We start from the raw sequence: 25,318 nt of genomic DNA on the forward strand, positions 1-25,318 counted from the left end.
ACACATTGAAATTGCCCTGCATCTTAAACTAGATGGAGAAAGATATGTATTTCGATCTAAAAACGAATATCACCAATTAGATTAGATTGAAGCATCCATTAACATGCAGCCGACTACTTGAAGTCCCAATCGTCTCCCCTCTGGACTTTGATTAATCACACACATCTTATTATCTACTTTGGAATTCCATAATGCATGTAGCGATCTAACAACCCCAATCTTCTTTTGGCACTGTTGCATCAGCTCTGTGTTTGTTTGTGTTGGGCGGATTGCTAAAATGTTTGGAGGCCTCTCACGAGTGCCCTCATTGAGGGAAAGCATTTAGCAGCTGAACTGTTTGGAAAGGTCAAAACAAATGCAGTGTACAGTATGGGCATCCTAATGTGCAGCTGTAAGGCAGAGACCTCCGCTGGGGAGGGGGACACATTAGGTCCTCCTGTCTCTCCTGCTGCTTTCACTGACCCCCTGTTGCTTTCACACTTTATGAGCACATCACGCAGCGTGTCTCGGTCATGTCCTCTCTCTCATCCTGTTCAGCCTTTTTCCCGCTTGCTGCAAACACACCACATGGTTGGGGATTGATGAGGCTAGCCTTTGGGGAATTCTTGGGAGCTGGCTGCCTCCTTTAGTAGTAATCTGTGTGGCCCTTGCTGCCATACACGTACTCGAAACCCTCTCACATTCCTCTTTCCTCTCTCTTCCACTCTCATCTCCCACTACCATCGCCACCCCTGTCCCTCCCTCCCTCTCTCTGCTCCTGGCGCTTTCTGCCTCTCTCCAAAGCTGTTGTTACTGTGCGGCTCCCGCACATCATTCCACCGCGATGGAAATTAAATGAAGGTGGCTTAACGCAGCTAACAGAGGCATGCTTTGAAGGATGTAACCGGGGGAAGCTGCTCTGCCAGATCCTTTTCCATGGGCTGTGGATTTGCGCTGCTGAGGCGAGGACACAGCAATCACTCAGCCATGCAGAAGCCCAGACAACAGGACTAATCTCTCCACCTGACTTGTGGAAGCTCCACTTTTTTTCCTGAATTATTTATTCCTCGCTGCCAAAGACAGTGTTGTACAATGGAGCCGGAGTGAAGTAGATGATAAATGTGTAGCTTGGACTGCAGTCTGCAGCATACATGGATGTGTTCAGCTTTGTGAAGATGCCAAAGCTGTCAGGGTGAGTCCGATGGATGCTGCTATGTATGTATGTGCCCATCTGTGTATGTGCCTGTCCGTTCTCTGGTGGTGTTTTGTGACGTACAATTTAGAGGGTGACACAGGAATCACATGTGGAGCGGGGTGAATAAAATGCTGAGTTATTGATTGCTCAAGGGAGCAAGTTATGCAGTCATGTATGATGTGAAAGGAATGAGCAAGTGAGGGAGATGGCAGTGGGGGTGGATGCAGAAGCGAATGCGGTTCATGCATCTAAACTGTCTCTATCTAAGTTCATGAATTTATTATACTGCAGACAGTAGTCATGGTTTCTTGCTTTATGTGGTGTCATGAAACCACACATGTTCTGAATCACTACAAAGATGAACTGCAGTTGTTTTAGATTTTAAATCACTTCAGGCAAAGGGCCACAGGTAATGATTAACAATTCACAGTAGTGGTGCGAGTCATTTTCCAACATCCTATTTTGGTTGTGTAATGACAAGATATCAAGCTTGGTCATTTAATATAAACGGTCAAGTTCACAATCCTATGGCCAGAACAGGAGGATGAACATTTTTTTTAAATTGCAGTGACAGTTTGACAATGAAATAGAACAAAAAAAACTATACATTGAAGTTGACATTCTTATTCTTATGGCAACTTTGAGTGTAAGAAAGAACTGAAAATGTGATGTGTGTGTTTTTTGTTTCTCTTTACAACAGTGACAAGTATTTGGTATTTGAAGTATACATTCAATTAACAATGAGGAATTAATTTATTGCCTGGGCAGACGCCTCACCTTATGCACCCATGGGTCTGCTAGATTGAGTTGATATGCCCCAGTGGACAGTAATCCTTCGAGAGGATTTGGCTCCATCAGAAACACTCCAGACAACTGGTGGTGGGAACAGCTGAGCATGGGAATGATTAAATAATATACTGTGTGTCACAAGAGAGCACATTCAGTGCATTTCATTTCCATTGTGAGTCATCAACGGACTGCACTGGCATATTCTTCATTAGTTTTTTGTTTTTATTAGATGGAAAGAAAGACCAACAATGACCGCAATTTACTGTAGAATGGCAGATCAGTATTTAGTTTCTTTCTTGCTTCCCTTTTCTAACATTCTTGCAGTAAATCAGGCATGTAACAGGACTGTTGTTTTCCAGTTAGTATCCCTTCACGGCAGCATTTATGATGCGGCTCTCAGTGGACCACCAACGTCACTGACTCTTGTCACTGTTAATAAATGCCCCACAACGCTGTCCCTGATTATGGGTTACCATTGCCACACTGGCTTTTTTATGTTGCTTTCTCCCTCGAAGCTGCCAGCATGAATTCAAGTCATCCTGATGCTGTTTTGCTAAAGCTCCAGAGAAACCCACTATTTAGAGATGTACAAGAAAGGGAACGTTTACCCTCATTGTCTCTTCCTCCTGCCTCCCAGACGTGTCTGCTGTCAGAGACAAAAGCATACTCTTGATTTCATTTTCTTCATTGTTTGTTGTTTTTAACTCTAGCAAAAAAAGATAGAACGATAACAAACTCTCCCCCTCTGTCTTCATGTGTCTAAAAAAACAGGTTTGAATCATTTGACCAAAGTTACAGGGCTCTATTTTGATCTTTACGTGTATAACTTTTAGTTAACTTAGCTGGAAGTGCTGTTACACTTTTAATACTTATGAGCATTTATGAAAGAAGTGTCAATTACCACATAATCATAGTGGTTGTCTGACTCAGTAGGGTTGCTATACTGTCTGTATGTGGAGGTGATTACTTAGCATGGCATAAAGGTTTGGATTATTTGTTATTGTGTGATGATGACCGCATTATGTAAAAGATAGCTGTGTTTATTAAACGTGTTACTGGAAGCGTTTTCTTCTGGATGTCTTTGGCGAGATTTTGTCTCAACATGAATATGGTGAACAGTTCAAGCTAATTTAATTGAACTGCGTGACTTCCTTCCTGGCTGTGTTTTTCTTAAAAAATCTATTATGCACGCCTTTGTTCGACATGTTTTTACTGCAAACTTTTTGCACAGGAAATCACTGGTCTGAACACAAATTGATTAGCCTAAATGTTCATCAGAGTACACAAAGACCAAAAGATCTGACATTCTTAGCCGTTCAAATCAGAAACTCTCAGGGATGAGTAGATCAGAAATGGCTCAGGGTCTGAAATGGGAGCCAGCTGGCTGGTGGACGAGGTCTCAGGCAACCATTTATTTTGTTCTGTCCTTTAGAGCTTTTAGCATAAAAGCAGCGAGTAACACAATGAGGTGAAGGAGAATCTAAGTCTAGTTCAGTGCCCACAGGGTGAATTCATCACTATATTTAGTTGATATTTTACACAGAGTACTGCAGAGCAAAGGAGGCCTGGGGAAAATGCAGAGTACTAATGAAATAATCACAAAAACACTGATGTCTTGCATACGTTTTTATGAGAAATGTAGTGTGTGTGTGTGTGTGTGTGTGTGTGTGTGTGTGTGTGTGTGTGTGTGTGTGTGTGTGTGTGTGTGTGTGTGTGTGTGTGTGCAATCACACACAACTAATTTCTGCACTCAGTGCTGCAGCAGGCTATACGGTGCTTTTTCCGCTTTACAGGTAAACTAGATTCAGGTTGAATGTGAGGTTAACTTACACATGCACGGTAAAGTAGCAGGAGGATCATAGCGGGTGGCCAGCTTCCCAGATGCTGTTTATTCCCACCCCGAGGAGATTAACTAACCAAAACCCTTTCTATATAGAGGCACCAGAGAGCCGCTCAGGATAGTGCAGTTGCCCATGGCAACAATATCAGTGCTTCCAAAGACAAATACAGAAATACAATATTCTGACAAAATAATGGGGAAAATAGACACTCTTATTCTCAAGAGTGTTACTACTAATTATAATCACCCAGGCTGATTTGATAGTTGAAGGGCTTTCCTGCAAATCAGGAAAACACAGTGTTTCCTTCTCTGATGTCAAATGTAAAGTGGACAAAACATTGTGATATGTTAGTCACACAATGGGCAAGAACAGCATGAAATTGAGCAATTTAGTGTTACTACATGGTCAGCAATATTTTCGAAATCACCGACAAAATCATGTGCTATTGTGCCGCCTGGTGACTGAAGCATCCGAGCCAAAGTGGTGGCTGAAGAAGTCAAGCAGAGGGCAGATGTTTTCTAAAACAAAAGGCAATGTTTTGTTTTTTTTCCATCCTCAGGATGGAGGCGGTGTAAAGAGGTGTGGAGGAATAAGGCCTTTAATCAGAGAGGTTCCTCTGTGTCTGAGCACTTCTCTGCTCTGCTCCTCCCTGGAGATGGTCATCTCATCGGGTGTCTATTCTCCACAGCTTTCATATCAAACAGAATCACATTAGCGACCTATCTCTGCATGGACGTGTCTGTTTAACTCAAGAGCACCGTGAGGCATGTATTTAAAGTCACACTGGAAAACCCTTCACTGCCTGTCACACAAGGAGAGTTGAAAAAATATGCTTTATTTGTATTCAACTTGGTGATAAGTTGGGTGTGTGTTCAGTGGTAATAACGTAGACAGTGGAGTGGAGAGCACGCGATTATTACTGATTTCACGTCCACAACATGCAGTGGAATCAAGAAATTCACAACGATTTAAATTATTCTTTCTTTAAAGTTCTGTGTTGTGACAATGTGATTGTATTCAGTGTTTATTTATGTTTGTATTTATGCAGAAGAAACATGAAAATAGCCTGTTAATACATTCAATCATATGAGACTGGGTGTCTCGATCACACACATGATTGATGATGGCATATGTAAAGTAAAAATGTATATTAATATGGCTCTCTGACCCTGTCCGGGATCATGTTTCCCCATCTCTCGCCAAGTGCATTCTGGGAAGAAAATGCTGAGCCTGGTACTCGAGCAATGAGCATGTAGATGTAGGTAAAAATGTTGCAAATGAGAGTCATTGACGCCATCTCTTCTGAAAACCTCTTGAAAAATTACACTTGTTTAATTCTCAATACGCGTAATGGCAGGCATGTGGCACCGGAGTGGGGTTTCATATAGCCAACCCTCATGGAGGTTGTCAATTTAAATTATTCAAACTAGTGTCTGTGTTGGAATGTGCTCTTCGTTGCTGCGGCTTGTCTATAATGCATAGTTACTCCCTGCTTTAACAGGATTTCAGCCTTCATAACACACCAGAATGCTTCTCATGACTACCGTGTATTCAGAGAGATGAAAGCGAAAGTGAACTCCTGTGATAAACCAGGGATCACATTGTTCATGCAATTTTTATGAAGGACTGAGAAGTGATCGTTTCCCCATCTTGCAGATACAATTAGACGTATATCGTACTTATTATTGATGAAGTTGTATGACATAATCTACCACTGCACTGCTCAAAATGAAGCCTTTGAATTAAATTGTGTGTACTCTTCCAAATCAGATGGTCAAACCTTGATGTTAGTTGCTGTGGTAACAAAGGCTTATACTTTACTATGGTTTCACTTTACTTTTTTTTTGTTGGGAGTCATGATGCATTTTGTAGTTTTAGTACGATGTATCCTGAAATAAATTACATTTGATTCCAACTTGTCATTCTAATTGTCCTCCCTCTGACTCTTGGGTAACTGATAATGCATTGTGTAACATGGCTTGCCCACTTGGCGCTCGATTACTTAGTCCGATGCGACTGTGCAGGCATGATTTATTAATGCTAGCTAAGGATCAGTTTCGATGTCCACCAGTGCAAACCTTTTCAGCCACTCTGTACGTTGGAGTGCTGCGACTCAGTGGCATAATGCACCTCCCGGCTGCAGACAAAATAAATCAAAGATCACAGTATTTATGACTGTGCCATTAGGACACATTGTTGCTGAATGACAGAAAATGGATTTTGTGGAAATTTTCAGTTCAGAAAGATATTTCGAAGGCACAGCATCTGGAACTGTAAGTACATATGCATTATTACGTATAGACCTTTGGAGAAATGTCATTGCCAAAGGTGTAATACTGCAGACATACTCTCATTAAATAATAATATGCATATGCTACAATACTTTGACCTTTTTAATACATGCAACTCTTTGACTTTAATGTGTAAATCTGCAACATCCAACACTGCTCATGTTAACATGGCTGTTAGCTTTACCCCAAGGGTTGAAATGGAGGGCACCATAGGACTCATCAATGAGGTGAACTTGGCTCCAAAAATGTCAGACAGTATCCAGCTGTGTCCACACACATCTTTTGAGCTACAGGAAATGTGTTCTAAATATACCCCAGTGAGGCCTGCTCCAAGCTAATGTACTGTAGGTCAGATAAATCCATATCCATGTGGAAACACTAATATCCACCAAACACACCACTGTGTTGGGAGAGAAAGAAAGATTACTTCCTGTGTTCAAAGCCCAACTTCAAATGTAGTTCACAAAAGAAAAACACAATTTTCAGCAACAGCATAATGCTCTTTGAGGAATTTGTTATGATTTAATGCATCCAGTAGCACTTACGTGTGTTTTGTTGAACCCAGAATACACTTCGGCTTAGGTTGCATTATTTTTTAACCAAGTGCCTCACGCTTGCACTGAATAGCTTCAGAATAGTTTGTAACCCTTCTCTCAGCTCATACATTGTGTCGATGAGTTGGCAATATTGTATTAATATTAATACAAATATTTTAATATTATTAATATTTTATGAATACCTTGTGAAATTGGCCCATACAGAGCGATGTGTTCCTGGGTACACCCACGCTAACACAGCCTCATGCAGATACAAGCGCCCTGCACTCAATTTATTATCATCGTACAGTAACTGGGGAAATGTTTAGAGCGAAATAAAGAGGAGCTTTGAATAATGAATGTGAAGAGCCCTGTTACACGGCAGACAAGCCTTTGAAGTGACATAACTTACTGCCACCGCTTTCATAGCATCACCAGTGTGCAGACAGAAAGACCGAGATAAAGGGAAGACGAGAAGGAGGGTGCAGACAAAAAGACACAGAAAACATTTAACCAATTACAATTCCTCTAAATACTAATGATAATAATGCCAACTTGTAGCACAGGGAAAAGGCTACAAAGAATTGTGGTATGTTGGTAGAATCGGAAAATCTTTTTTTATTAATCAAAGCTCGGCCTTTCATACAATAGAGTACAATGATTGTTATAGCTGGTTTATATTCTCTGGTAAACTTCATCAGATTATCTCGGCATTGAGCAAATCAAATGACCAGAACATTCCTTGGGGCTTCTTTTATAAATAATATGCTGACATCTAGAAATAAAACAATTTTCATGCCTCATAAAGCACAAGATTGAGGCATGACAACTCTGCCTGTGTGTAGAGCTTACGTAATTAATTAGATTTGTATTCACTGAGTGAGCTGCAGCTATGGAACATTGATTATCACGCTGGAATCAGACTGTCTGTTATCGCTTGGGTTGAATCACTTCATATCAGCCCACGACTCTTTTATTTCCACTATGATCTAAATAACTTTATGACAAAAATATAATTTGGGGTTTATCTTAGAGTGAGATTAACTAATTCATCATATAAACTCTGGGCTTGATAAGATAGGTGTTATGCATGGTTTGATATAAAGTTGATCAATACTACATTTCTCATCCCTTTCTTCCTCTGCAGCCACAGGACCAAATCCTCAGGCTGGCCGCCCCCTTCAGGGACCTGGAGTGCATCACAGGGACCCCCCAATGGATGGGACATGGGTACCAATAGAGAGGGGCGTGACTGCTACATCAAGTAAGTGCCCTGTGTTTAAAGAAACAGAGGGGGAGCTTTCTCTGTCCCAGATGTTTCAGACGCGTTGCCAACCTGTGATTATTCCAGCCACGTCACTGCCTCCACTGTCTCTATCTGTGCCTTCAGAATACTGATTCTCTGTTCCCTCCGCTGCTGCGCACACTCTGCCCCTGCCTACTCTCCCTCTCTCTCTCTCTCTCACACACCCACAACACTCCTCATGCAGCCTCCCAAATGCAGAAGAGGGCTTTTGAGAGTGTGTGCACGCTGCCGCCGAGGAAGAGATTCACCTGTGCAGGGACTTGTTTTGATCTGAGCGTCTGCACGTCCCCCAGAGGATGCTGGGTTGTAGTGTGTCATCGGCCTAATTGATCCTTTGTAATTGGCACTTCTGGATATCTGTACAGGCAGGTAAAAAGAAGCTCTGCACTGGTTGTCTATATAGTTTTGTGCACATATTCTAATGTGACACGTGAGTGTTTTTGCTAGTTTTGTCTGTTCTGTTGATTCAGCTGGGCTTTCCTCTATTTTTCTTGAGATGTAATATGCATTTATACTAAAACTAAAAATATTGCTGCACTCACGAACCACTGAGCATACTAGATTATGTCTGTTTGCTAAAGGTTTGCTCCTTTCATTTGTAAACATATAATTAATTATAACATGCATTATAATGCAATAACGTGCACGGTATTTTTATGTCATAGATGCATCTCTCTAATCTGTGTAGTTAGAAGGTGAGTACTTGTCACACATGGGTTATAGCATGAGAAGCGTGATGTCAGAGGAGTTACATAAGAAGCAAGGAGCGGTGAAAGTGCTGGATGCAGAGAATGTGTCTGGATGAGGCAGATCACGGAGGCTGTTTTGGCTTCATAGCTTTCTAAATTTGAGGAAGACTCATAAATAATCAAATGCTTCTGTGACTGTCCATGGTCATCTGAGTTTGTCAAGGCTCCAGGGTGCTGATACTAAATTGTTATATTTCTCGTAACACATGTCTAGTCTGCGTGACAGGAGCACATGAATAAAGCAGTAACTATTTAATATTTACACTGACACAAGACATTTAACATAGATGTAGTTTAGTTTAGAGACTTAGAGAGATTGTTCAACAGAGTAGATAAATATTGGGAAAATGACAGATTGAATAGAGACTTCTTCTTTGTTATGACTGAGAATGAGATGGCAGGATGGCAATTTCTTTTCACAGTACACAAAGATGTCAAAGTGAAATGTGCCACCAGTACTTAAAATTGACGACATTAAGCCCACATGTATTAGAAAAAACTACATCTCTATTTGGGAGGTTTAGAAAATTCACAGCAGCCAGTCGCCTGCAAGGAGGAGTGACACAGCAAATAAATATGCCAATACAAACTGACTGTGATTGCGTTATTTTAAATAAAGATTGCGTTCCATGCAGGACAAATATAACCGCCTCAGCACTAACAAGTTGTGAGCTGTGTTAGAGCAGGCTTTCAGAACAAGAGAAGCAGGATATTGCTTTTGGTAATGAGCTTACTCCACTTTGTCCAAAATATGCTTTTAGGAAACAACAGTGAAAACAGTCGTTTTAGTTTATACAGCCATAGTCAAGCCAGCATGTCTTGCTCTTCATTTTTGTTCATCTTGTTAACTACATAGCTCACAGTGCAGCTCGTGATTGCTGTATAGAGTGTTGTGCAGCTACGCTAGTAGCTAATGAGCATGATTAGGGACCATTAGATGCATGGCTGTCTGCACAATGGGAATCCAGCCATGTTTAGCAGGTGGCGTGTAGGGGAGGGGATAGGACTCTTCCTGAATGCGCAGGTCCATATGGTTTTGATTTGTGCACATCTGTCATTTGTCGTTTGTCATTTGAGAGATAAAACTGACACATAAATCCAAACTAAATGTGTCTTCGAAGGACCTTCAGAAATGTAAAGTGATAGCGTTCACTGTGCGCTAATGAGTTGTCGTTTAAATACTGAAGCAAATGCCGTGTTTTAATGTTGGGGGGGACAAAGGTGAAGACAAAATGTCATTTTAAGAAGCATTGCAATTAATTATATAAGTCATTGGGGGTGGAGCTCTCTGTCTCTTTGTGTGGAGGCTTGAGTGTCCACTGAACTCATTTTGGGCTTGAATCTTCAATTATAGAATTAAATAGTTAACTGATACGTTTAGAAAACTATTTGGTACATTCAAATACCTGTTAATGGTGCAATTACAACGCAATTTGTAAAAATTGTCAATTTTGTAAATTGCACCAATTAAAAATCATTTAATTTTCTGGCCGTCTCGCTTCAACTGACAGTAAGTGCCGGTGCCATGCCGGTGTGTTGTTCTGTTTGTGCCACATTGCCAGACTGGGCGTGCAAATATTTAAGTGGGTGTGTTATGAATATTTGGCTACTCCAGTATTATCTAGAAAGCCTCTGGATACCTATAATAGTATGCTGACATGATATGAGAAAGATATCATATTGCATAATCAAAGACAGTAATATGGGAACATTCCTGTGCACAGGGCCTGAAATAATGAAGTTGGTAAGCTTGTGCTTAGCTTTTATATATGTATTGAGTCTGTATGAGTCTGTACAGCATTTCCTACCCTTTGCATTTGTCTGCAGTTGTGTACAAGACAACACATATCCTGCCGCTTTCATGTCAGATAAATATAATTTCAGGACAATTTTTCTTTTTTTATAGGTATTTGTTAATAAAGCTGCCAAATTAAACCAAGCCTATTTTAACTTATTAACACGTTTTCCTATTTTCAGGATGATGAAATGAAAGGGTGCGTTCCAATACCAATATTTCAATACTATTTAGGAAGCCAGAAAAAATATTGTTTGTCTCAATACAAAGTATGCCAAATGTAGTATGCCAAAAATACCAGGATTTGTACTGCATTGGGGTGTATTTGGCAGTATGCAAGACAACATGCTTTTCTGGCTTTTCCGACCCACAATCCTCTGTGCAGAGGAAGATACGTCACATTGACTGAGACACAGAGAAATGACTTATTTCTTTAGTGAATGTCTTTTTTTTATTTTTCCAATTTATCACAAAAGACGAATACAACTTGAACATACAGTTGAGTAGAGTTCCTGTCCATCTCCTCCAACCCCGTCTTCCAAGACATCCACAGACATCCATACACAAATACACCAATATAAATACGTTGATAAAGATATGTTGACAGCACAGCTCGTTGACCGACTGTGATGGATGTATGATCAAGAGGGCTACATTTCATGGCGCTTTATTATGACAAAACAGCATGTCCCAATTGTACATATAATGCATGCAACAGTGCATACTTTTTTAAGGGCAGCTACAGTAAGTACTAAAAGTGAAAAGAAAAATATGCGATTTGAAACGCAGTCAGTGTTTTCTCCTAAATGACCTCAGGGACAACCCACTCAGCTCATTATTTTCAATTAGCTCCACCTTTTTAGTCTTGTTACCGCAGGCTTTGCACATACTGCTTTCAGTCGCTCTGCTCACATTACTTACCACACTGCCGTGAAATTAGAGGCTTCTGTGTTTATTTGACCATTTGTTAAACTCATCTTTTAATGGATGTTCCAAATTATTGTTAAATTAATTTCAATTTAACTCTTTGTTACTCCATTTGACTAATATGCCTCTCTTTCAAAACTGATAGTTATTATAGTCATTATCGTTTAAATTGAATCAGAAGCACATTAATTTTGAGGCATTTGCTTAATGAACAGAATTGCCAGCATCCGTGTGTCATTGGGATTCACACCAAGATGAATTTGTTACTGTAAAAACAGACAAGCTTTCCCATGAAGATTTGTTTTATTACTTTTTAAGTAATGCACAGTATAACTTACCATTTGTCCCACTCATTGGTCCGTCTTTTCACATGACAAGAGCATACGAAGTAAAACAAAGAAATGAGAAGAAAGATACAAAACATTTCCTTTTGACGGGATGCGATCGGATTTATGTCAAATGTCTTCATTATGAGAAATCTTCAATAGGTGGTACAGTAGCCGCTCTTCAAATTAAAGACAATGCCAAGCATCAATATGCATCTTCAATAATGGCCAGTTGTTGTATTACCTTCTATAGATCAGTGTAGCTCCTTTTATATCAGACTACATGTTCAGCTGGAACGAAAAGAGGAAACTATTTGGTTAATTTAGAGCATCTTTGTACAGTTTGACATACATTGTAGAATAAGATTTAGGTGCATCATTTCAAGCCTGTTCCCACTGTAGCGATGTACTGTAGACCTTTTAACCACACGGCAAACAATAAAGGCCCCGTTTTACTAGAACTGGCTAGTAAAGTCAATGTTTACAGACTGTGGTAATATTGATCTATCTCTCTATAAGTCTTAGTACGTTGTAAAAGATGTTTGTGGAACCCTCACAGAGATCAGGTTCACTTTTAGTTCAGCACTGATGTGACCACAAAAAAAGCTTGTCATCAGTCGTTATCTATTCAGCAGCTGCATTTGGTTGTTGGTGATTTTTTTTTTTTTTTTTTGTGTGGTTTATAGCTCTGGGAGAGAATTGTTGAATCCTCCTCCAAAATCTCAGTTGACAATCACTTAGCTTTGACCATCTTGTGGAACATGTTTTATTTTTTTGTAGTATCGAGATTGCGATTGACAGATCACGCTGTGTCTTTGTGCCACAGAAGATTAATTGTTAGTATTTAGTGGTGAATAGTACATGTGTCAAGAACAACTGTGAATTACACACTGTCTGCCCACGGCTTTAATTAACCAACATTGTTGGCACCATATGGAGCTGCTACTGCCTTTGCAGCCAGAGAAAAATGAGAAACGCTGTAAAACTTTGATCACAGAACATGTGAAAGCACACACAGTGTCTGCATCGTCTTTTGAGGTCAAGAAGAGAATAATAACTGGATTGGAAGGGCAGAGGAAAAATGCATTTATCAGGTTAACTGAAATGGTTAAATAAGGTAGAAAGCCTGCTGTCTTGGTTTACAGTCATCAAGATAGCAAATTTGCAAATCTCAACAGCACACTGCACACCATACCTGTCCTGCATCATTAGTGTGGCAATGGCAAAGCAAAAGCCTATTCTGTAACGCATAACAATATGAATACCACAGAAAATTGCAATTGCTCTTTGTAAAGCACACAGTGGATATCTGCAATGTGAGAATACAAACATTGCAGCCTGATTACCAGCGCCCACATGTTCTATTTTTGCAGCATTGCACTTGGTCCTTATTTTAAAACAATATCTTGCATCTTGTCTAAACATTTTTAGGGATTTAGGTAAACAACCATGTTCTGTACAGTTAGTGGTGACCTCTATTGCTGTCACCTTTGTTTACATCTTTAAACATCTGTTTCATTGCTGCGCTGCAGTTGTCATTGGCTCTTTAAGATGATGCTTTTTTCGTGGTTATATTTGATAAGCATTGCTATTTTTAATATTTTAGATCATGACAAGTTCCCAGAGTCTAGGGTTGTGTCTTCAAATGTCGCGATTGTCTGACTGTCAAATGTATTGCTTGGTGGTGTAAGTACCTAATTCATTTTCAAAACAACATTACCAATGCCATTTTTAAAGTATTACAATGTTTAAGTGTATCATAGTGAAATGCAAATTTGACATTTCTGTTTCCTTGATACACCAACAGTGGCAACACAGCACTGCATTAAAAAAAGCATTGCTTTAAATTGAAACAAAAACCACCAGCATGAAGCTGATGAAGGGAAATGTGCTTTTTATTCTTCCCACAGCCACGTCTCCCAGAGCAGCTCTTTGGATGAGGTTCGTCTGGACGGGGACAGGTTTGTGCCACCAGCGCCCCGGAAGGTGGAGATGAGACGAGACCCAGTGCTTGGCTTTGGATTTGTAGCAGGCAGTGAGAAACCTGTGGTGGTCCGCTCAGTCACACCAGGTAAAGTGCCCCAGCTGTACAGTGAGCTCTAATACAACAGTGACTCATCCGATCCATGGCCATTATCAACATATTCCCCCGAAGCAAATGAAATCCTCCTAAAAAGCAGCCAGAAAGGACAGAGGACAACCCTCTCTGGCTGTTATTTGTGGATGATTCATTGATTTGAACAAATATCAATGAGTAAGCATTCATTATAGAATTGAGCCAGGAAACCAAGACAATCAAGAATGATGGCATGACTGTGCACAGCTTGTACCACTTAACTCTTGTTTGGTTTGTGTTGACAGGGGGTCCGTCAGAAGGCCGGCTGATCCCAGGAGACGAGATCATGATGATTAATGATGAGCCAGTCAGTTCAGCACCCAGGGAGAGGGTCATTGACCTTGTCAGGTATGACAACACACGAAGGTGAGATGTCGTTTGCCTGCTGTTGAACCTGTTGTTGATAAGTGTATAGTGCCCATTAAATAACTTGGTTGAGGTTTTCATAATTGACTGTCTTACAACAGTGTAAAAAGTAGATGTAATGTGTTTTTACACTGATCAACAGTAAAAAAAAAATACTTCCTCAACTCCCTACCCAGAATAATTTGTTTTATTGATTAGCTAAAACCAAATATTTCAGCAGGACAGATATGACATTATCGTAGCAACCTGTTTCATTCACCATGACTTAGCTGTATGTTGGTGTTGATGGTTTTTTTTTTTTAGGTGTCTCATTAAAGAAATAACACTAATACAGCTGAGTGGCTGTTTGTGAGTATTTGGCATGACCTGCGCACCATTAGTGTGGCCTCTCCTTCCCAGCTCTTTTGGCCTTGAGTGGGGTTGACCTCTGCAGTAAAAGTCTGCAATACAGAGCTGCCAGGAGCATCACCGGGACACAATGTTCCTCATGCTACCATACACCATGATATCCTAAGAATAACAATAACTAGAAGAAAACTGCTACATTTCCAGATGTCCCTTAACCACATAATCCTTTTTGTTTCTTGTTGTTTTGGCAGGAGTTGCAAGGAATCCATAGTGTTGAGCGTCGTTCAGCCATACCCAGTAAGTTTCTCAATCCACTGTGAGTGAAATAGAGTACAATACAATTGGCCATTTCAGTGTTTGAAACTGATTATTTTGTTGACTCCATGAAAGCAAGTCATTAATCACGCCATATGCTTTTGTTGGCACAGTATTCATAATGCGCTAGCTGAGTGTTACAGTCCCACTAACTCAAAGGGTCCAATTGCTGCAGTCATTTCAAGTCTTCTCATGTGGTAGCGTCAGATCCTCGCAAGACCTCAGCTGAACCTTCCACATCAACATTTACTGGAGTCAAGGAGCACCAGATGGTTGTGAACAAACAGCGCCAGCAGCATAAATCCGACTTTTGTTTACAGTTCACAAAATAAGTCAGTAGAAATGTGAATTCTACTTGTATTCCTTCTAAAGATAGATCAAATCATAAGAGTGTGCTCATAGAAAACAACATAGATTATGAAGTGGTTTGGATAAATCTCTGTTCACCATGACAATAACTTTGGTGTTATACAATGCAACATTTTCATTTCTCAATACCCCATTCATTGTGCATTTAAATAAATCACTTTGTTCAGTATCATAGTGTTTAAAGGCTCATCGTGATGAAACACTTAACATATGGCTTAACTTGGAAAAAAGGATTTAATTTGCAGAAAAACATAGGAGTAGTATTCCCAAGCAGCTCTTTTAATCCAGCCTGTAATTGCTTCCGTTTACCAGGCGTTTCTTTGCCTCAATGACACACTGGCAGTGAGTGCGTCGTCCCTTCATGCCCTTACACAGAGCCTCTAATTGCATCAGCACTGAGTGGAGAAATGGGAGGTTGTCATATTTCAAGAAGGGAACATGTCCTTGAATTGTGTGGAGCTGGAAAAATACATGACTCATCTATAAAAGACCTGATTGTCCTTTGAATCTGCTTTTTCTTCTTTTTTTCCCTCCAAAAGTCACCCAAATCGGCATTCATCAGCGCAGCCAAAAAGGCCAAGTTAAAGACTAATCCTGTTAAAGTCCGCTTCGCTGAAGAGGTTATCATCAATGGCCAGGTCCCCGTAAGTCACACTGTACACATCTAGGTTTGAACAGCGGCATACTTGAACTCTAAAATGTTACGTAGAGCAGAGTAAAAATATCGGATATCCCTAATGGTAAAATAAAGACTAGCATGAGCAAAAAAATCCACATCCTCCACTTATTTCTTTTTATCTCTGGGAAGAAATGGAGCATGTGGCTATGATTGACATAAAAAGGGGGACACTCACAGAGTGTCACACAAAGAAGAGGATTTTTAGAGAGCAACTACTAAGTAAGAAGACTTTTATCCTCTGAGCAAAAAGGACAGCATTGTACAATACCAGAAAGTGATTATTAAAGAAGATTCATCAGTGATGTCAGTTACTTTGTATTACTTACATTACAATTTTAGCGCAATGAAAAATGTGGAAATAGTTTGACATATGCTAATTTGCTTTCTTGCTGAGAGTTGGATGAGAAAATCAATACCACTCACATACATTATCTGATTATATGAGCTTAGCTTAGCATTACAAACTGGAAGCAGGGGGAAACAGTTGGCCTGGATATGTCCAATGGTAACACAACAATTTGCCAAACAGCACATTTGAAAGCTCACATACTGAGATAAATATTATTAAGCTAAGGGGCGCTAAGCTAACCATCTTCTGGTTGTAGTTTCATAGTTACCATACAGATATGAAAGTGTATCAATCCTCTCATTTCAGCAAGAAAGCAAAGTGTAGAACTACTTCTTTCATTTCCCTTTAATCATCAGAGTTACTTCAATATGGAGTTCTTGAATGTGCAATCATTTTCTCCCAAGGGTCTTCTAATTGCAGCATTTTCCTCTCATGCACATTAAAGCTGGTGTAGAGAGTTTGTGTTTGGCGTCATAGGGCAAGAATTCCATTTACAGGCTCACAAGTTTGCAAAGAAAACAGGATGGTTATTCTTATTGAATTACCGCTCTTTAATAGCATCAGGATCACAACCATGATCGTGATAATGTTTGATATGAATGACTAGAACTCGTACAGGTTACTGTGTGGGAGGGGAGAGCTACAGGATGAGGGCTATATTTCCAAATACTCACGTTTTTTTGCCATGGGGTAATACTTGAATCCCAATATGCTGAAAGGTTGTTGTGAAATGTTTGCTAACCTCAGATTTAACGACAGTACACAAACATCTATCAATTTGAAAAAAGTGAGATTAGTTGATCAAATGATTCTTATCCTCAGGAAACGGTGAAGGACAACTCTCTTCTCTTTATGCCAAATGTTCTGAAGGTGTACCTGGAGAACGGGCAGACTAAATCATTTAAATTTGACAGCAGCACATCCATTAAGGTAGGTGTCATGCAGAGATTGCTTCGCTATGAAATTCAGTTGCGTAATCCAAAGTGATATTCGGTTTAAATGTTGAATGTTATTCACAGTTGCACTGCACATTATAAAGTGCAAACTCCTCCCTTCACTACGGCCTTCAGAACCTTACCTGCACAGAAAACATGATTCAACCAAAAAGCATTTTGAACTGAATTGTCTGTGCATCAGGGAGAGCTTGGTCAGCAGTTTACATTGTCTTCCTTTTGAATATTCCAGTTAAAATTCTGATGGTGTGTTCAGTTAATGTTTTTGCACGTGTTCAGCCGTGAAAATTATTCATGGTTTGGGCATTGAGCTGAACACAAACAGGCTTCTGCATCTGCACGGTTCTCATATTGTATTAACTATGATTTTGCATTTGTGAAAGGATGTCATTTTGACCCTGCAAGAAAAGCTATCCATTAAGAGTATCGAGCACTTCTCTCTGATGCTGGAGCAAAGAGCTGAGGGGTCTGCCAGCAAACTCATGCTCCTGCATGAGCAGGAGATGCTAACTCAGGTGAGACAGCTCTCCTCTGTGCCACTAAACAAGAGAGATGCAGTTCAATGAGAGACTTGACAAAACAGATGGAGCATACCACCCTTGTCCCCAGTATAAGTATTTGTGTACTTGTGCTGTCGGACAAAACGGGAAGAACTGCAGGGTCTATGTCAGTGTGACTGCTTTTACATGAAAATGTTAAATAGTTCAACATTGTGGGAAAAATGCTAACTCACTTTCTTGCCGAGTGTTTTTTAAAAGCGATAAAACATGTTAATTCAGATGTGCTGGTAGGTGGATTGCTTCCCCTTTGGACAGAGCAAGGCAAGCTGCTCCCCACTCTTTCCAGTCTTCAAGCGTCTCCTGGGTCCAGCTACATATTAATCGGACAGTTTTGGGAGTGGCATAGATCTTCTCATAAAACTCTTGGGCGGAAAGCGATGAGCTCATTTCCCAAAATGTCAAACTATTCATTGAATCACTGAATTATTATTCCTGATAGACTACGTGATTTTAGTTATGCCTAATATCAAATGTTGCATGTAATGCTCATTGTTTGCACATGCAAAAACTTGACCAATAAGACCCTCCTTATCTTGTGACTTGTGCTCTAGGTGACACAGAGGCCAGGGTCACACAAGATGAAGTGCTTTTTTCGCATCACTTTTGTCCCAAAGGATCCCGTGGACCTGCTGAGGAGAGACGCAGTAGCATTTGAGTACCTCTATGTTCAGGTGAATATTACCAGATTCAGATAGCACTTAAACATACAGTGTGGTTAATGGTGAAAGTTTTAAAAGAATCAGAGTATGTCAATCTAAAAACACCTCAGACCTCAAACCTTATTGAGACGTAAGTCTATGACAACTGCCTTAGCGAACACATGATTGCTGTAGGAGTGTTGTCGTCTTAGGTTGAAGTGTAACCTGCTCCTTTCCTCTCCCTCTCCGACTCCTCCAGAGCTGTAATGATGTGGTACTGGAGAGATTTGGGTCAGAGCTGAAATACGACACGGCCCTCCATCTGGCTGCGCTGCAAATGTATATTCTAACCATCAATACCAAGCAGTCCCAGAAAGTTTCCTTAAAGTATATTGAGTGAGTAGATTGTATTTAACACGGCACCGTGCATATTATGTAACTATAGAGTAATTTGTTGTTTGATTACTTAGTCCAGAATGCTCACATACATTAAAACAATAAGGATCTCACTAGTGTTGGGCAACTGCACTGCCAGAAGATACATCCCTGCTTAGTTAATTATTCTGGTTGTACCCTATCAGTTAATCAATGTACCACCTCAAGGTGAAGTGACTCTGTCAGCAGTCAAGAGTGATGACTTGACTGTTTGTCACACTGACTAAGTGACCCCTCTAATCGTGATGAATTGTGGGTCTGCAGGAAGGAGTGGGGCCTGGCATTGTTCCTGCCTCCAGCGGTGCTGTCCAGCATGAAAGAGAAGAACATCAAAAAAGCTCTCACTCACATCCTCAAAACCAACCAGAACCTAGTGCCGCCTGGTAAAAAGGTAGAGTGTGTTCCATTAATATCTCTGACTCTCTCTGTAGCTGTAAGTTTCCACATATTTCTCCTCCACCACATCTGCAAAAACTCTTTACTACCACCTAGTGGAGTATTCAGTGGTTGGTGGCTTGAACATATAATGTTGCACCTTTTTTATAGAACATTACACTCTGCCTTTAACACCTCATGTAAAATAGTCAGCTTGCATTTCATCCTATGTGTCATGTTTCCTCCCCCATTCCAGCTGACTGCCTTGCAGGCAAAGGTCCATTATCTGAAGTATCTCAGCGATTTGAGGCTGTATGGCGGACGGGTTTTTAAATCCACGTTAATAGTGAGTGAAACCATCTCCTCACGTTATGTGGTGCCAGTGTGTGACACCCAAAAAATGCCAGGTCAGTTATACGTGTGCTGACACTCCCTTTCCTTTCACAGCAAGGCGAGAAGCACACCGAAGTGACGTTGCTGGTGGGGCCCAAGTATGGCATCAGCCATGTGATTAACACCAAAACAAACCTGGTGGCGCTCCTGGCTGATTTTAGTCATGTCAACCGCATTGAGATGTATACAGAAGATGAGAACCGGGTGAGAGTGGAGCTACATGTTCTGGACGTAAAGGTTAGAAAACCTTCTTCTTTCACCCTCACAGCACCAAGTCTGTTTAGAATAACATCATTCTACAGTTCTATGATCCCTTTTATTTTGCGCCTATTGTCATCTGCTTATCTGCCTCTTTCACAGCCCATCACTCTCTTAATGGAGTCTGTTGATGCCATGAATCTGGCCTGTTTGACTGCTGGCTACTACAGATTACTGGTGGACTCTCGGCGCTCCATCTTCAATGTGGCCAAAAACACAGAAACAAGTATGTCTGAAATGATCGCAAGATGACTCATCAGAATTTGCTGTGTTTAAATAGTTAAATGTGTTGGATTCTGTTTGCAGGCCATGCAGCAAGAGTAAAGCAGACCTACCAGGCCATTGAGTGCACATACAGCACACCCCATAAAGGATTTGAAGACCGAAACAACCAGAGATGCAGCCAAGATTATTCTGACCGGGAGTTCGAATACCTTGAGCACGGGAAAGTTGAAGGCCAACCAGTTTACATAACTGAGATCCACCAGGCCCAGCACTCAATTCACATGGCAGAGAGAGCAGAGTGCTGCAGAATCCCTTGCACCCAAACGTACCTCAATGTGCCCAGGCCCAAACCCCAAGACTCTTCCAGGAGTGCAAAGGTCTCCTTCATATTTGGAGATCCTCCCTTTGACAGTGTAAACCCCCAAAATATGGGCTACCAGAGACTGATGGATGAGAGCCCAGAGATTCTAGACAATCACAGCCACATGTATCGACGTCTTGAGGAGGACTATAAGATGATGGATGCCATAGAAGACGGGGACGGTTATCAGTACTCCACCAAAATCTTTGGTCCGACTGAATGCATCGAGGAGCCGCTGCTGCACGATATCTGTTACGCAGAGACAACCGATGAAGCAGAGGACGAGGATGACATCAGCTGTGAGGAGGACATGGTGATGAGTGACATTGACAAGCCTATGTTACTCTCGCTCTCAGGGTCCAGCGATGACATCATTGACTTGACTTCCCTCCCTCCGCCACCGGAGGGTAACGACGAGGAGGACAATGACGTGCTTCTGCACTCTCTTAACCTGGCCATCGCTGCTCCTCCTCCAGGCTTCAGGGACAGCTCTGACGAGGAGGAACAGCAGCAGGGGCCCGGGACTCGGGCACAGGGGGCCTGCAATGACATCCCAGTGTCTCTCATAGATTCAGTGCCCAACCTCGGAGCAGAGGCCGACGGGGAGCCTCTAAACGATGCAGTGGTGTCAACCTTACAGGCACTCGAGGCCCTCGCCGCTTCTGAGGAACAGAGTCCGGCACAGTCAGAGAGTAGCACAGGTTCTCCTTACACTATTGTAACATTCATCCATTGACATCACACATGTTCCAGCCATTCACTTTTGATTTGTTGTTGTTTTTTCAATAAAGCCCATTTTGTTCTATGTTTCCATTTGTGTGAGTATTTCTTCATTCATTTGATCATACAAACAGTTGTGTTCACTCCTTATCGTTCATTTTGGCATGATTTGTTGTTTTGTTGATCATTTTATTTGTTTTATTTGATTGTATTCTCATATAGTAAAATGTAAACAAAACATAATAGCACAAATAGCAATCCATGCAATGATCATTTTTAGTATTGACTGTTCTCTATCAATATTTTGAGATGCTGTAATTTGATTGTAATTTGTTTTGCTTTATATGTATTATTTCTAATATATTTATATTTATCAAAGTAATCATTCACACCTTTTCCCCCCTACATGCTGAATTACATGTCACTACCACTCTGTTTCACTCATTCTTTAATCTGTGATGTTTCTCGTGTGTCATGAACTTGTTAATGAAGTGTTTTGTCTTTCTGTGGTACACAGGTGTAGAAATATCTCGAGCATTTAGTCCCGAGTCCTCAGATTCTGGCAACGAGACAAACTCCTCTGAGATGACAGAGAGCTCCGAGCTGGCCACTGCTCAGAGACACTCAGAAAACCACCTGAGGATGCATGTGGCCATGACAGAAGGATACCACGCCGTGAACGAGGAAAAGACAGAAGCCGCTGCACCTAGCGATGGTGGTGCGGGAGCCATGCAGTACAACGCCCAGGAGCATCAGGATGACGAGGCAAAATCATCTGCAGTCGCCTCCTCCCAGATTTGTCACTCTGATGGCGGTGAAATGGAGCCAGAGACAATGGAAATAAAGTCAGTCAGTGAATACTTCACTAAGATGCACCTTGGCTCAGTAATGAGCAGGCAGAGAGGAAAACAGAGGGAGGCAGATGGCAGAATCCAAGGAGATACCTGCGAATCCTCTGACAGATCTCACGTGACTTCCCACGACTCAGCAAGAGAAGAGCCGCCTCATCTTGTTGGGAAGTATAACGCTTTCACTGTGAGAGATTCCTACTACATGAATCAACTTGATCTTGGGCGAACTCACTTTAAAGAGGGGCATCAAACATGGCAGCAGAGAGCGCCCGGAAACAAAATGGCAGAAAATCTCTCTCCAGAATGTGTGAATGACTCACAGGCTTCCCACGCAGACAGATTGACAGTCAAGGGAGAGAAACGGGACTCGAGTGAAAGAAGTAAACAGTTAAGTGAGCGTCTCCATTCTCCGTCCAAAGGGCCTGTCCTCGCAGGAGGAGAAGCCACTTCACAGGACAATGGGCAGCAGCAAGTTAAGATTCCACCGTCGGAGCACGACATCACACAGTCATACGAGTACCACGTGAGCAAGCGCATGTCATCGCTACAGAGTGAAGGCGTTCATTCTCTCCAGAGCTCACAATGTTCCTCTATAGACGCTGGTTGTAGCACAGGCAGCAGCAGCTGTGTCACTCCCATGGATTCTCCTCTTTGTGCCACAGACAATATGCATGTACTTTCAGAGTCCTCACTCAAGGGGCTGACTTATGTAACGGCTGAGGAGAAAGCTTTTGGGCCCCCAGGTCAGGGGAGGGCTGGCCATTCCATGGACCCCACTCTCCTGAGGAAGATCCATGCAGCGACCAGTGCTGAGCCTGGCTTCGGGAATACACGAGACGGCAGTCACCGGATGCCCAAGATTAAAGAAACCACAGGTAAAACTAAACCGGAGGGCCCTCCCTCGTATCTGTCTCTGTGACACAGACACACACGTACGTGCATGACAGGAACAGAAGGGACATTTAAAGTCAATGCAGGCAGGTGTATATTTTAGATGGTCAGTTTACACAAATAATTCAAACATTTTCTCATCTGCCTCGTTATATTCATCCATTAATAGGTTTCACTAAAGAAGAAGAGTCTACAAACATGCTAGCATCTCTGTGAGGCTGGACTTAAACTCACATGCGTTGGCGTGCTAATTGCTAGCATACTTAAACTAGCAAGAGTAAACTAGACTTTAAATACTGAAAAACCTCGCTCATTGGTGCCAACTCTTCCAATCAAAGTAGCGAGCAGCACTAGGCCAAAAAGTCGCTAAATTCCTTTCACACCTCCCACCAAAGCCACTCCCCCGAAATTATCATTATTAACGTAAACGCATCATAATGAGTGTAAACAACTAACATTGGCTATTGTTAGTACCCACAGTTGTCAAGCTAGCACCCAGTGGAAGACGTCAGTGATGTTGAATGAGTGCACGTGTGCATCAGTGTGCGTGCAGACAGGCAGTTAGGCCAATCACTTCATCTGGACCAAAAGCAGAGACTGGAAGGGTTTAGACAGTTCTGTGACCGCCTTTTTTACTTCTTTTTTCCAGAGCATTTGATGTTTGCATTTGATGGACATTTCAACAAATAATAATAATATTTTTAGAAGATTACCAAACTCTAGCTTTAAGCAGGAATATTTTTTACCATGTTCACCATTTTAGTTTAGCATGTTTAGAACACATTTAAACATGAAATATCTGTTGTTTTATGATTTTTACTTTATTTTATCTTGAAAATATAAAAATACCTTGACTTCTAAATGTCTTTAAAATTAAACTGACAAGGGGGTTGGAAGCCAAAACAATTATAATTGAGCACCACTACTAAATATATCCCTGCCATTATTTGTGGAGCTTGTGGAGAAGTGTCACTTTCCATCTAGTTGTACATTTAGGAATGGAATTAAGATATATTTTTTAACAAGTATGCAAATTCAGGAGAATATGCAAATCATCATCTCTGTCTACAAATTACGTATAAAGTATATTTGTGATTATTTACACGTGTGAGATGCTTAACAGTTCTCTCTGTTCTCCTACTACCCCTAGTGTAGCTTGCACACAGCTGAAGAAGGTTGGGGAAGCGTCATCTTTAGCTCTCTGTAATGAGACCAGTACCACCACCACAGCCACGTCACCATCATTATTAAGAAGTAGCACAGAGCCCAGTGGGCCATCACAGGCCAGCCCAGAGCCTGACCCACACGCCCTGGCCTTCCCCTCAAGCGGATCTTCATGTGACCCTAAAACAAGCAGCCTCAGGAAGCAACGCAGGGATTTGATGCTCAGGCGGAGGTGGAGCACCATAATGCCAAGCTCCGGGAGCTTAGAAGTGCTGTTAGAAAAGACCAGAGCCACTCTTACAAGGAAAAGTGGTGGTCAGAATTTCCAGTCTCAAGATCCCCACGTACAGAGGATATTCTCTGCCAACACCTTGCCTAAGTCCCAAGGTTCAGTCGCCTGTAATTCATCTAGTAAAAGGCCACTCAGAGGAGCCTCCCCGTTGCTGCCAGAGTCAACAGCTCCCAGGCTGGATGCACGCCGGCCTACGTGGAGGCGGCGTGTGCCCTTCAGTCACTGCTTCCTGCGAAGAAAGAAAAACACTGGTTGTGATGATAAAGGCAGAAAGATGCCCTCACATGGTCTGTCGGTTTCTTTCAATCGTAAAGAAAACACAGTCATGAAAGCTGACTGTAAAGCAGAGCAGAGTAACGTGGTCTCAGCTGCGAAGGATATGAGCCTCCAAGCAAGGCTCGCTTGTGTAAATTCAATGAAGGGAAAAACCTACAGCCTTCAGACGGGGTTCGCACTTGCACGTAAGGATGCCTTAGAGATGGGCGGCGTGTTGCGTTCCAGCCTCGGCCGCTCGTCCAGAGGTGAGAAACGCGAGGTCAACGGGGCGGACATGGACACGTTCTCCCAGCTGCTCTTCATGCAGGCCAAAGTACTGAGCAGTGCCTGCAGTCGGATGGCCGTGGAGTACAGCAGCCCAGAGGAGTTACTGCTCACTCTGACGCACAGCTTCCACACACTCTGCTGCCTAACGCAGGCCTGCATGTCACTCATGGAAGGTCTGAGCACCGAGAGCGAGCGGCGTGAGGTGGTCGCCAAGGTGGATGAGGTCGTCATGAACTACGTGTGTCTGCTGAAAGCTGCTGAGGCAGCTTCGGGAAGCTCCCCCAGTGACCAAAGTGTAAATGCATTGACACATCACTCTGCCACCACGTGTGCTATTATAAACGCACTAACTCCCTCACTGAAAACACTGCTCTAAAAATAAA

The 25,318-nt window shown here is 41.8% G+C and overlaps 1 protein-coding gene across 1 annotated transcript; it reads left to right on the plus strand.

Annotated features, from left to right (window-relative positions):
• Positions 1 to 1,130: 1,130 nt before the first annotated feature.
• Positions 1,131 to 25,311, plus strand: LOC306748074 (FERM and PDZ domain-containing protein 4-like; the record flags this gene model as incomplete). The annotated part of the gene is made up of 17 exons (XM_079231197.1): positions 1,131 to 1,171; positions 7,779 to 7,895; positions 13,645 to 13,805; positions 14,096 to 14,216; positions 14,816 to 14,861; positions 15,788 to 15,892; positions 17,099 to 17,206; positions 17,613 to 17,744; positions 18,341 to 18,460; positions 18,687 to 18,823; positions 19,127 to 19,253; positions 19,494 to 19,583; positions 19,685 to 19,867; positions 19,991 to 20,114; positions 20,195 to 21,175; positions 21,712 to 22,920; positions 24,092 to 25,311. The coding sequence occupies 17 exons, from the start codon at positions 1,131 to 1,133 to the stop codon at positions 25,309 to 25,311; spliced, it is 5,022 nt and encodes a 1,673-aa protein (XP_079087323.1).
• Positions 25,312 to 25,318: the final 7 nt, after the last annotated feature.

The sequence above is a fragment of the Taurulus bubalis genome (assembly GCF_910589615.1).
Source record: "Taurulus bubalis genome assembly, chromosome: 15".
Lineage (NCBI taxonomy): Eukaryota > Metazoa > Chordata > Actinopteri > Perciformes > Cottidae > Taurulus > Taurulus bubalis.